Source organism: Drechmeria coniospora, chromosome 03 (genome assembly GCF_001625195.1).
Source record: "Drechmeria coniospora strain ARSEF 6962 chromosome 03, whole genome shotgun sequence".
NCBI classification, from domain to species: Eukaryota; Fungi; Ascomycota; class Sordariomycetes; order Hypocreales; family Ophiocordycipitaceae; genus Drechmeria; species Drechmeria coniospora.
In genome coordinates, this window is record NC_054391.1 from 2486476 (window position 1) to 2499457 (window position 12982).

General features: G+C 52.3%; 4 protein-coding genes across 4 annotated transcripts; 2 read left to right on the plus strand and 2 right to left on the minus strand.

Annotated features, from left to right (window-relative positions):
• Positions 1-1703: 1703 nt before the first annotated feature.
• Positions 1704-4361, plus strand: DCS_06494 (uncharacterized protein; the record flags this gene model as incomplete). Its single annotated transcript, XM_040803782.1, has 1 exon — positions 1704-4361. The coding sequence occupies one exon, from the start codon at positions 1704-1706 to the stop codon at positions 4359-4361; it is 2658 nt and encodes an 885-aa protein (XP_040653886.1).
• A 356-nt stretch (positions 4362-4717) lies between these two features.
• DCS_06495 (meiosis protein MEI2) lies at positions 4718-7398 on the minus strand (the record flags this gene model as incomplete). Its single annotated transcript, XM_040803783.1, has 9 exons — positions 4718-4872; positions 4924-5190; positions 5248-5291; positions 5338-5366; positions 5464-5481; positions 5541-5571; positions 5639-6336; positions 6393-6653; positions 6715-7398. 9 exons carry the CDS (start codon positions 7396-7398, stop codon positions 4718-4720), a joined length of 2187 nt encoding a protein of 728 aa, XP_040653887.1.
• Positions 7399-9926: 2528 nt separating this feature from the next.
• DCS_06496 (Protein CADMIUM RESISTANCE 3) lies at positions 9927-10602 on the plus strand (the record flags this gene model as incomplete). The annotated part of the gene is made up of 3 exons (XM_040803784.1): positions 9927-10026; positions 10089-10203; positions 10287-10602. The coding sequence occupies 3 exons, from the start codon at positions 9927-9929 to the stop codon at positions 10600-10602; spliced, it is 531 nt and encodes a 176-aa protein (XP_040653888.1).
• A 267-nt stretch (positions 10603-10869) lies between these two features.
• DCS_06497 (inosine-5'-monophosphate dehydrogenase IMD2) lies at positions 10870-12698 on the minus strand (the record flags this gene model as incomplete). The annotated part of the gene is made up of 2 exons (XM_040803785.1): positions 10870-12008; positions 12218-12698. 2 exons carry the CDS (start codon positions 12696-12698, stop codon positions 10870-10872), a joined length of 1620 nt encoding a protein of 539 aa, XP_040653889.1.
• Positions 12699-12982: the final 284 nt, after the last annotated feature.

A 12982-nucleotide genomic window follows, 5' to 3' on the forward strand; every position in this document is an offset into this window, starting at 1 on the left:
TGCTACCATTTCCAGTTGGCTGACTGGTGAGGAGAGAATGAACCCCCCCCTTAGCCTGTGCATTGTTGTCGTCATTTTGAAGTTTTGCATTCTCGTCGATCCTAATACCAAGGCCCGTAGGGCTCACTCGGTCTGTGGTTCGATCCGGGGAACCATTCCCATACCGGCGTGGCGACTTTGTATAATTGCTCCGCCGGGGCCTTGTGCGTCTTCCTGTCCTTTCCAATTCTGAGGCTTGCAAGATTCCAATGTGGTGAAGTTGAGTATTATTGGACCTCTCATGATCGCGCTCAAGGTTGCGATCGCTCGAATGAGAATGACTAGGCGATTGAGAAATCGATGGTGCCGTATGGCCTGAGCTTATAGTGTTGTCGCCGAACTCGAGGACAATTCCCATGCGACTGAGGATGGCTTGAAATTTTTCGAAGAGGGTGTCACTGCCTTGTTCCCCTCCTATTCGAAATATGAAGGCGGATAGATGGTGGTCTGAGTCCGGGTCAATTCCAAAGGTCGGTAGAATTATGTCATACGCCTTGAAAAGAACAGCAGCGGGGAGAGGTTTGGGATTTGTCGCATGGTCCAGCTGGTTCTGAGCAGCGGCAACTACAGCATGTAGGACGGTGATGTCTGGTTGCTTGTTAGAGTATCCCGCAAACAAAAGGGAAACGAACGCTGTCGACAAACCTTCATTAGAATAGTACTGGTCGACACCGGATTTGGTGCAGGTGGCATTTTCAACGAGATCTCGGGGCAGCCCAGCTTGCTCCTGTAAGAGAGTCTGCATCTGATATTCGAGTATTCCCTCTATGGCAGACGAGGGCCATACCCGGGTTACCAAGACTCACTGGGAGGGAGTTGATGAACGCACGCGTCTTGGGTCAATATTAGTGGCGCAACTCCCATTTGGGGCAAGGTTTACTATCTGCACCAGTATTTGGCTCTATTTGCACCGAAACCAAGCCCCATCTCATTGTCCCTCCCCACGCTAGGGTGTATTACTTACTCCAGTCTGCTGTTCATGTGTAGTCTGTTAACTCCTAGCAAACTAATTTTAGTGTGCCTACAGTACAAAGCACCTTGCATTGCAATTACTAGTAATTTATTCTTAAAAAGGCAATCTTTTTCTATATAATTATGTTATTCAATTCAAAATTCATTAATATTATGCACAAGAATAATGTAATAATATGTTTATATTATAAGCACATTCAGTATCATATTATATTGTTCATGTACTATTTAATTATGATTGTTATGGAGTCACTAGTACTACCAGTATCTAGTGGTCGGAAATAGTTGTTAAGAAATCTACAGAACTCTTAAGCATAGGCTAAGACTATAATATAAATTATTATGATTCTGTGATAATTTTCTTTTAGTTTAATAAATGTTTTACATTATATTTTTTTTTATTTGTAGTATTGTGATTTTGTATTTTGTGAGTGTTTCTTGTTATGGAAGAAAGGGTCCAATGATTGTGCAGGTACAGTATGATTGACCTGTACGGAGTAACGTGGCTACAGGAGGAATGAAAGTACCAATACGAAGTAGGTAGGGGTTATGGGCCATGTCATTTATAGATCCTGCTCTTTCCATGGCATGACCTCGCGAATTTCAGGTTGACTACGAAATTGGTTCCGACTGGACTGAGCGGCGCCTGCCAGGGAACGTCTTTATGAGCACACCACCCCCATCTCTGCACCATGATCTGGGGCCGGGCAACGTTTCTTGTTGTTTTAGGCCCTCTGGCTTTCGTAAATGCCAATGAGTCGAGGACTCGAGCACAGCAGACGACCATCCCCATCAGCGACGGCATCGCTGCTGATCCCCACGGTCCCAACATTTGCGAAGCCCGCACCATCAATTATATCACGCACACATTGCCGCAGTCATGTCTCACAACCTCCTGGGCAAGCCCACACCCTCTCTCATCGACATATGCTGGGCCTGTAGGAAGCGATGGTGTACGAGAATCCATTACGACCTTCACATCCGATCCAACCGTCTCCGAAGCTCATACGGCTGAAGCCACTGCCACTACCTTTATGTCTTTCGAGGACTGGAAGGAAATGATGCTACGCCGAGCTGGTCAAGATCCCCAAGAATGGCGGTCTCGCAAGCCGAGCGATCATACTCCCGACGACAGATACCTGCCCGATATGGGAGACGCCGGCTTAGGGGAGGAGGACGAAATATCCCTCGACTTTGATAGCTACCGCTATCAAAGCGGTGATGACAAGAAAGGAGACATGACAGGTAGCGCAGAGGCGAATGATGACAGAAACTCCCATGACGCCCAGGCCTATGGCGATGGCAAGGCTGCCACCATTCACCGCAGCAAAGATGCCGGCAAGACTTGCAAGGAGCGATTTTCGTACTCGTCTTTTGACGCCGGCGCCACCATTCTGAAAACGGCTGCTGGGGCCAAGAACGCCAGGGCAATTCTGGTCGAGAACAAGGATTCCTACATGCTTCTTGAGTGTGCGGCACCGACCAAGTACGTCATTTTCGAGCTCAGCGACGATATTCTGGTAGATACCATTGTTATTGCAAACTTTGAGTTCTTTTCCAGCATGATCCGCCTCTTCCGAGTCAGTGTCAGCGACCGGTATCCCGTCAAGACAGAGAGGTGGCGCGAGCTGGGCACCTTTGAGGCCCGCAACTCGCGTGACATTCAGCCTTTTCTCGTCGACAACCCCCAGATATGGGCTAAGTATGTGAGAATTGAGTTTCTGACTCATTATGGCAATGAATACTACTGCCCCGTCTCGCTAGTACGCGTACATGGCTCTCGCATGCTTGACTCCTGGAAGGATAGCGAAACTGGCCGTGATGAGGATTCACAGATAGAGGGGGAAAGGTCCGCTGCGCAACCACTCATACAAGGCGATGCTGTGCCGGGAGCACCGGCGATATCCGCATCGGAATTGCCTCAAAAGAAGGCCCTCCACCCAGAGCCAGTAGCCGGGTCGTCTTGGCTAACTCCAGCCGACGTGAACCCCTTTGAATCACTGGTCGGCACTTGTTCACTGCCCCGTAGCCATTTTTCGCACACACCGACCACGGAACAGCACGGAGACTTGCATACCAACCGTGACAATCGGCGCCAGCATGGCTTGGGCTTGGCCGAGAAGTCGGGTGCAACAGCCAATTCTACACATGCTTCGACGGGACTATCTTCTCCAGACACCGTTGGTATGGCTTCATCTGTCGCGCCTTTGACGATACCGCCATCATCATCTACCCCCAAACTATCAGATCACTCTCCAGTCGCGGGGACGGGTAGCAACGTAGCCAGTGGTTCCGGCACGGGCACTGACACAGGCGCTGGTACTGGTCCTACCCCACTCAGTAATGATGCTGTTAAAGATAGTAACCATGGCGCTCCTACATCGTCAACAACTAAGGCGCCAATCTCAAGCTCCTCCCCAAGTACCACCAGTAGCAGGTCGAGAACCAGCGGCACCTCCTCTGCCACGGCTGCTTCTCCAACAGTTCAAGAAGGCTTCTTCAACGCTATTACAAAGCGACTGCAGCAGGTCGAGTCCAACCTTACGCTGTCACTGAAATATGTCGAAGATCAATCGCGGCACATGCAAGAGGCTTTGCAAAGGGGTGAGCAGAAACTGCATTCGAGGGTATCCGACTTCCTCAACAACTTGAATCAGACTGTTCTCGCCGACCTGCGCAACATCCGCGACCAGTATGATCAGATCTGGCAATCAACCGTCCTCGCCCTGGAGAGTCAGTCAGAACGGTCAGAGCGAGACATGATGGCTCTGAGCACGCGTCTGAATCTCTTGGCAGACGAGGTTGTTTTCCAGAAAAGAATGGCCATTGTACAAGCTGTCATTCTCCTCTCATGCTTATTCCTGGTCATTTTTTCGCGTGGAGTCCCTATTCCCTACACTACCGCCGTATCAGATCAATCCTCACCTGTCTCATATTTGTCGTCTGCCTCGCTGGTCCATCCGTATCGAGATGGTTACAGGACAAGCCAGCACCATCATAACCCACGGGAGGGTGTTGGCAAGTCGCACAACGACGACCTCCGATTCTCTTCAATTGATTTATCCAGTCAGGCGCAACTCCAGGATCCCACTTCGACAACGACCACACGTCGTAATTCTGTCCCCGATATCCGCCATTCGCCCTCCGAGTACGCGCACTTCTCCCCGCCATTAACTCCAGGGCTAGTTTCTGACGATTTGCGGAGTCTACACAACCCTGACGCAGGATATGATCCTATTGGCGAGCCCTGTAGAAACTCTATACGCCGCGCCTCCTCCGGCATGCTGCAAAATTCCCGCAAGCCTTTGCCATCACTACCCGAGCACCCTTCCTCACTGCACAAGTCATGAGATACACTCACCCCCCACGAAGTGTTTACGCTCATGACCAGCAGTGCTCCTAACATGTCCGTCTCATGGGCGCACCCACCAACGGTTCCATCATTCTTGTCCCGTTGGCTACCACAGATGGGAAAAGAGCAGTTATTGAAAGAATGAAGTCGCATCTCTGTCCTGGGCCAAATAGCCCTTCATATTTAGAGCTAGGCATGACCATCTTTCACACATTGACTATTCTGCGCACCAGAGCCATAAATAGCAAAACACCTCTGGAGCATCATGAGAACAAAAATGACATATCGACACAAGATTCAGGATTGGCCCTAGCGAGGCACAAGTTTGGGCTGTGACTCTGTCTAGGACACTCCTCATTGCTGCGCCGCCGGCCCATAGAGGTGTTGTTGAATCGCCGTCTCATAGTCGTACTCCTCCAACGCGGCAAGGCGAGTACCTCGGTCATACTGCGAACGTCTACGCCGTTGCTCGTCGCGGAAGTGCTGCCCTGCATTTGGTGTGAATAGCCCTGCGAAGTATAAGCTTGTGTACTATTAAATTTTGCGTGGACGATGCCTACCGACGTGCTCTGCATTCTCGCAGCTTCTTTTCATCTTTGACTGGTTGTCTGGTTCGGGAAACGGTTCTTCTTGCCCTGCGAGTTGAGGCATGGGGCCATTGGAGGTGAAGTACAGCTGTGCCAACGCTCTCTTAGCTCCTCTTCCCTGCCAAGACTGCAAGACGGGGACGGGGACGGGCACACGCACCTTAGGTCGGTAGTGCGGTGCTTCCAGCATGACAGAGCTATTTCGAAACTTCTGTACTAGGCAGTCTTTGCCTTGTATGGCTGTGTCAGCCTTGTCAGCCATATTTTTTTTCATAGTAGAATGGGAGCGCCACTAACTGGCGTATGAAATCTCAGCCACCTTGTCGCTTTTGAAGCAATTCCTATCTCGGGTTAGAATGGTACTAGGCCCAAGAAGCTCAAACCTACCAGCGCTGATTTCCGCGCGCTTCAACAAACTGCACTCTCGACTGTTAGCACAAGTGCAAAGCGAATGCCGGTGGCTCGAAGAGGGATATGGGGGCGCGCGGGGGGGGGGGGCGGGTGGTGGCTGACGTCGATGATATCCAGTGGCTAATGTCGCCGTCAGCAAGGATCATGAAGTTGTTACCAGTCACGCTCAGACGACTTACGTCGACAAAGTTGATAAAAGCATAGCCGACACTATTTTCGCCCTTAGCACATGGCTCAACGTCCATCGACACGGTTTGTCAACCGTGATCGGACGTACTTGCAGTCGTTGGCGAAATCAATGCGCAGATACATGAAATCGTACTTTCCCCAACTTGACTCGTCAATTATTCGCTTGAGCATCGCTTGATCGACTTTGTTGGGAATGTTTCGAAGCATTATCTTCCTGATTAGATGATACACATTACCAGGGATGCATGTACATACTGTTGTGCGAACGTCAATGCCATCCCGGATCCGATTTATATCGACGTGGTTGTGATGACTGGCCACATTGTGGTAGGAGGACCTGCTGATTCGCATCGCATTCTGTCTTCGAGTATCGGGCTTGCCAAAGCCAGCCAACTGCCTCGAAGGACTATAGCCATGATGTGCGGTAAGTGCCGGTGAAGGCGGGGAGTGAAACAATGGCCCGATGACCGGGTACGATGGGGAAATTTGTGGTACGGGTGTGATTTGGCCATGGGTGTGCGTGTTTGCGGAAAGAAAAGAGTCCAGTGTGTATGGCATCCCAGTGGCAAAAGGTGATTGAAAGACCAAGGGGTACATGGCGAACTGGGAATGGGCACGAATATCAGGCGCTGCGAGTGGTCGGATAGTGGCCGGCGCACTGACCGAAGCAAGGTGTTGATCGTTGCCGTCGCCAGCTTTACCAAGAGAGAGTGTCTGAACCGCATCGGCCAGAGTGGACATGGCCGCGATATCGGGACCGTGCGTTGAGACAATGATATGGATGCCCTTGAGGACATGGCGATTAGGCCCTCGGTTCAATCCAAGTTATGGGAGAGACAAACCTCTGGGGTGAAGAGATTATTGCAGTTCGATACTGCCAGAATGATGCACGATACATCGCAAAACTCGACTATGGCTCTGAACGATCCGTTGGGGAAAGTTGAGCGCTTGATGAACGCAAACAGACGACCATACGATGCCAAGAGCCGCTGCACAGTCTGCATGGCTTGAAGGGCATCCATAGAAACACCTTGGGGTACAGCGGCGAGAAGGATAATTTGGCCTGCTTGTGTGATGACGGTTTCGGTGCCCGCCACGACGTCCTGTGAGCAAATCAGATCAGCACACATGAGGGGTAGCTCAACTCCGAGCCAAACGACTCACTGGTTCCGACACTCGAGAGGAATCTGCATATTCAACCTTCCAGCCCTTCTCGGCTAGGCGGATTTTGGAATAGGTTGCACAAGCATCTCGTATGTCAGTGAAGTAGATGTGCACGTGTCCATGGAGTGCGTCGAAGATCCGAGTTCCGTAGGGAGGTTCTCCGGGTCCTTCCACCTCCTGAAGGGGCACAAATATCAAGTTAGCCGCTGTCCGTGGCACCCCATGATCGATCCGGGTGGAGAGACTTGCACTTAGCCAGTTATTCACTTCGGATACAGAAAGGGAGGCAGGAGACGAGACGTCGAGATGACGTGAGAGGCCCAAATCATTGCTCAAAGCGGCGGCGACTGGCTCACTGTCGTTTGACGAGGGTACTTTGCCTGTGCTTGGAAAAGGACTGAAGGTCGATGCCGTTGGCGAGAGTCTGGTTCCAGGTTGGTGCGAGGGGGTGATGAAGGGGTCCAGATGGGCAGCTCCACTGCGGAAGTTGCTGACGGAGAAGCCAGCAGGTGGCGTAGCAGAAGGCGAATGGGCAAGTCCCTGGAGGATTTTGGATGTTTTGGCGGAACCGCCGTCGGGAGAGAATGCCGTTAGCCTTGTATCTGGGGTTCCTTTAAACGATTCTGCACCGCCGGTTGAAGATCTCGGTGACGAGGGGTTTTCATGGTCACGGGACTGTGCCATGGTGGGCGGTGATCAATTACCAAGATGTAAACAGGAGTGGTCCGTAAAAACCCAAGACCTGAATGTTGGAGCAGTCTCGGGCGAACAATTCTGCCTCGTTCAGCCTACTGATGGTGGTGTTCACAGTCGATCATCGACGACGATGTCATGAAGGGGATGCCGCGATGCTGGATAGTAGAACTGCCACTCAGAATAGAAAGAGTGATTAGAAATACGCGATAGTAGAGAATTGAATTTTGACGAGAAGGTGTGATGAGATGTGGGATTTGGGCGGTTGGGGTGGCTGCCACACCTTTCAGGCCGACAATGCGAGGTGCACTTGCCTTTCTTGCACCACTATTGCACTCCGCCACTCTCGCTTGTGCTCCCTTTCCAAGCCCAGTAGCTAGCTGGCTGCATTTCCTTCCAGCTCGAGTTGGCAGGGGATATTTGGTGGCAGGAGTGAGGGCGACAACAGCGGATGGAAGGGCAGGCGCGTCTCTCTACCAGCCAACGTTGGCTCTGGGGAGCATCTCATCCTTGCCAGACGTGGAAGGGGTGGATGGCATTCACATGAATCGAGCCAAAGGTTGCAGGGGCATGAGGATGCACTGCTTCATCGAGTGCCTCGGTGCGTTACCCCGTACTCGCCATGGGGTGGGTTGGCAGGTCACTTGACCGACCTGGCCAATGCTGCTCGACGAAGCAACCGCGATGTGACGGAGCAACAACTGAGCTTCCGCAATCCATGTCTTGGCCATTCAATTTATGGCAAACGACAGAATGTGCCAAGATGGTTCCCCAAATTGCAGGATGGGAACCGTCGCTGTGCGTCAGAAGACGACGGAAAACATTTGTCGATCGACAAGATACCCACAATGGACCGGCCCCATATCGGTACTCGATGAACGATGATTGCGATAGTTGGGTCTGGACTGGGGGAAATGAACTACTTTTCCTGCATATGTTGACGTGGATGGTGTCGTGCCTCTGGTCGAAAGTGAAGAGCTGGATTTGACAAATGTTCGAACCGACAAGGCGACAACGAGTGACGTCGGGTGAGGCAGGTAATGTAACGGGAGATTGGGATGGCAGAAAGGCTTCGTCAAGTGGACAGGAGAAAGAGGAGAAATGGCCCGGCTCGGGAAGCAGCCACCACTCCTCGTTGTCGACGATTCCGACAAAGTTGCTGACAGAAAATCAATTAACTGATGATGGCGAGTTTGAGTTCGGGGTACCGCATGAGGCACCGATGAAATCAGGTACACGGATTACGTTGAGAAGCGAACGAATGCCGTTGCTGATTCATTTACGGTTCATACGGAATACTACCCTTGCTTAAATAATCGTTCTTCCAGGTAGGTGTAGGTCTGCGGCGAGCGTCCAGCTAAGGTGCTAGCTGGACAAACCACAACTGATGCTGCACACGCACGGCAGACAGTGTAATTGCACGTGCACGTACTTTGTTGTACCAGTGGTTCATTCTGGTGATATAAAGGTAAAGGGGACGACAGTACGGAGTACCGCATCGACATTTTCGCCACAGTAAGTACACATAAGTGTACTGTACTGTACGTAAGTACAAGACTTGTATTCCTGTGGGCGAGGCAGAACTCAGTCTCGTCACCACAGTGCAACATGGAGGATCCATCCTCGCAAGGGGGGGGAGTACTATTCGGCACGATGGGAAGCAAGTATTAGTCATGACACCAGTCACCTTCCATAGGGACTTGCTTGCAGTGCGATAAATGCCTTTTCCCGCTCGTCGTAAGTACGTGCAACTGAATGATCGAGGCACCATTGGTTGTTGTGCCGTGTGCAGTACTTATACTGTAAGCACCTGTGTGGAGTACTGGGTACTAAAAAGCATCATATTGGTCTCGTTATACGGAGTATAGGTCTCGTTAATGTGCTGTGCTAAAAATAGCGAGCGCACACCGAGTGCGCAGTATCCGTTACGGACTCCGTAGTTATTACTTACTTGATTAGTGTTAAGTACTTACAATTACTAACTGTGGTTCAGGTCAGTACAAGTGCCCGTTCGGAGACAGTCAGGTAAGCAAGTGCACCTTGTTCAATTGTTCAATAGTAAGGTTGTATTCAAGACTAAAGCTTGCCCTCCTTCCAAGCTTTTACGATTCTGTGCCTTTGTGGCCGCCTGGTTGATAGGGCAGACTCCACTCTCCCAGGTCTGCCCCACCTTCCGGCCTAGCCGAGCTTTCCTGTACTCTTGCGTCTAGCCTTACAACAAGTGCCTGTGGAATGTACTTACAAAGTGCATGAAAGTACATACTTAACTAAGTACTGTATATCGGCTCTACGGAGTAATTACAGCATCTGCAGAGTAAGTACTTACGTATTACTCCGACTGCCTGCACAGCCTCAGCGCTGTGGCGCCTGCCAATGTCTTGGCGCCTAACTCGGACCTGACGCCCCAACATTTTCAACATCCCATTCACAACACCAGGCGTTCGACCACCCGTGGGCAAATTCACAGATTGCGCCTGCTGAAAACACCACTCGCCATCGATCACCTACGGTAATCAAACATGGAGCCCCCGCGCCAACATTCTACAGAATGGGAGAGCAGTCTCTGCAACTGCTCACCCTGCTCCTCTTGCCTCCTCGCCTGCTTTCTGCCATGCATCCGTATGTTTCTTCTAGTCTCCCTTGGGGCACAGCGTGTTGACATGGCTCTCGAATCATACAAGTCTTTGGCAAAACGGCGGATCGCATGAAGGATCCGACCATGGAGACAAGCGAGGCGATCAATGGCGAATGCCTTGTCTTTGGCGCCATTCACTGCTTCACCGGCTGCGGGTGGATGTAAGAGCCCCCCAGTTACCAGTGCTTGCACATCAAAGACCTTGAATCTGACTTCTGCCTCCTCCGCTTTCCCCTTCCTCTAGCTATAACCTCCTCCAGCGTAGCGAGATACGAGAAAAATATGGCATCCAGGGTAGCGGCTTGGGCGACTGCTGCACAAGCTACTGGTGCCTCTGTTGCGCACTCATCCAGCAGGACAACGAGGTCAAGCGCAGGGCCATACCCGCCGGTCCCATCACCCAGGGGTACCAGAGCCAGAAGGAGGGCATGCAAATGCCCGCGCCGGCTTATGTCCAGCCGCCGCAGCACGATATGGAGCAGGGCATCCAGCAGGCCTACCCCGCGGGGCAGCAGCCGATGCACTACCCCCCAGGTGTGCAAGGCCAGGAGAAGCAGTAGCCGCAAGGCAACTGGTACGGCGTTGAAGCCCCTGTGTACAGCCTCGGGTGCCTGCTGATGGCCTTTTTCTCATCAGTTCAACGAACATGAGGCTCGCTGGATGAACTCGCACGGCACCTGACTTGTGTGTGTATGAATGCTGTTGTTTCCACTTGAATTCAGTCTCCTATTGTGTATCTATTTGACCCTGCTTCACGAAGCCCAAAACTCCGGCAATAAATTGAGATTTTTTTTTTACATGACAAACGCTCTTCGTTCCCAGTTGTGTTATGCGTAGAGCTTTTTCTCGTAAGCCTCCATGTTGACGTTGCCTTCAAGCTGAGCGCTTGACGTGCGCAGCTCAAAGCGAACTGTTCCATCAACGGTCTTCTCGTGCAGCTCAGCCAGGCTCGTCATGCCGCAGTCTTGCATCGAGTGCTTCAGCCCAGCAGCCAGGTACGGCACGAACTTGTTAATGGAGCCGCGGTGGGCCACCGAACCCGATACGCCTTGAGCGACGAGGACGCTATCGCCCTCGGAAAAGTATCTCGCGGTGCCGGCGTTGCTCTTCTGGCTATCCTTGCCGCCGCCGCCGGCCTTCTTGTCCTGCATGGCGTCGATGCTGCCCATGCCGCGGTACGCCTTGACCAGCTTTCCCTCCCGTGAGACGAACGAAGTGCCTGGGGATTCGGTGGTGCCTGCCAGAAGGCCGCCCATCATGACGGTGGAGGCGCCCAGGGACAGGCCCTTGACAATATGGCCCACGTTTTGCACGCCGCCATCTGCGATGCACGGAACGCCAAAGCGGGCAGCGAAATGACTAACGTTGTAGACGGCAGCAGCCTGGGGACGCCCGACAGCCATAACCTCCTGCGTAATGCAGGCGGAGCCGCTCCCCATGCCGATTCGAAGACCGTCGACGCCAGCGGCGATGAGGGAGGCAGCCTGCTCGCGCGTCACGACGTTTCCACCGATCACGTCCAAGTTGGGGAACGTATCTTTGATCCACTTGATCATTTCAACCTGGTACATGCTGTTGCCTTGAGAGCTGTCGAGGATGACGATGTCCAGACCGGCATCGACGAGCCCCTTCAACCGTATCTTGTCTTCGGGACGAGTGCCAATGGCAGCGGCGCATATCAGCTGTTTGCTGTCAGGCAGCTTCGACGCCAAGGGGAAATGCTGGTTCTTAGTCAAATCGGAGCGGGAGATCATCGAAACAAGGTTAAAGTCCTTGTCAACGATGGGCAGCTTCCCTTTTTTGGACTTGGCGAGGATCTTGTTGGCTTCGCCGAGAGTGACGCCATCGGGCGCAGTGATGAGGTCGGTCACCATAACGCTCGAGACAGGCACATCATTGTCCTCCTCAAACTGGAGGTCTCGGTTGGTCAGAATTCCGAGGAGCTTGGAGCCCAACTTGCCGGTTTCTTTGCTTCAGTCGTCAGCATGGACCCAGGGGACAAATGAGCACTGGTACAGCGACAGGCAAGGGTGGGGTTGGGCATGAGCCGATGTCATAGTATACAGGTGTCCACATGAAATGAAATTCCATACGGCGGAACGAAAGTTATAAGTTATGGGGTGATAATCATGAAATACCGAGTCAGAATGAAGGGTGCTAGATGGGTGTGCGTACCAGTGACAGGGAAACCGCCAAATCCCCATTTCTCCTTGAGGGCTTTTGCCTCGCCAACGGTGAGGCTGCGGTGGATGACGACGGGATCGAGGATGAAGCCGTTCTCGTAGCGCTTGACCTTGCGGATCATGTCGGCCTGGGCACTTGGCGAGCAGTTGTGGTGGATGACACCTAGACCACCTTGCAGCGCCATGTGGATGGCCATCTCGTGCTCCGTCACCGTGTCCATGGGCGACGAGACGAACGGCGTCTTGAGGGTGATGCGACGCGTGATGGGCGAGTCCAACGAGACTTCTGAGGCAGGGAAGCCAATATAGCCCGGCAGCAGAAGGAAGTCATTGTAGGTGAGGCCGCCATGCTTGGCCGTGTCCATTAGCTCATGGATGTCGAGCCCATCGCTGCGGTTATACTCGGCCAGGACTTCAGGTGCCGTTCTGTGGTCCAGGACCTGGACGCCCTTTTTGAGGGTTGCGGCAGCCATCTATAATAAAAGTCCCGAGGTTGACGATTAGCTAGGCGGTGCGAGGCTCGACTGGTCGGATTTGAGGGGGCGCTTCTTCCCGTGGGAGGAGAAGGCGAGGGGTAACAAAAAAAAGGTCGGGGCTTCCATACTTAAGGTTGAGATTCAAAAAGTTTTTCCTTTCCACTGCCCGCTTTTGCGATGGGTGCTCGGAGTAAGTACGGAGTACAACGACCAAGTATACATGTAAGTACAGTACTTAAGTAAGTATTACTGTACGTTCCAAGTGCGCATGAAAATTCTCC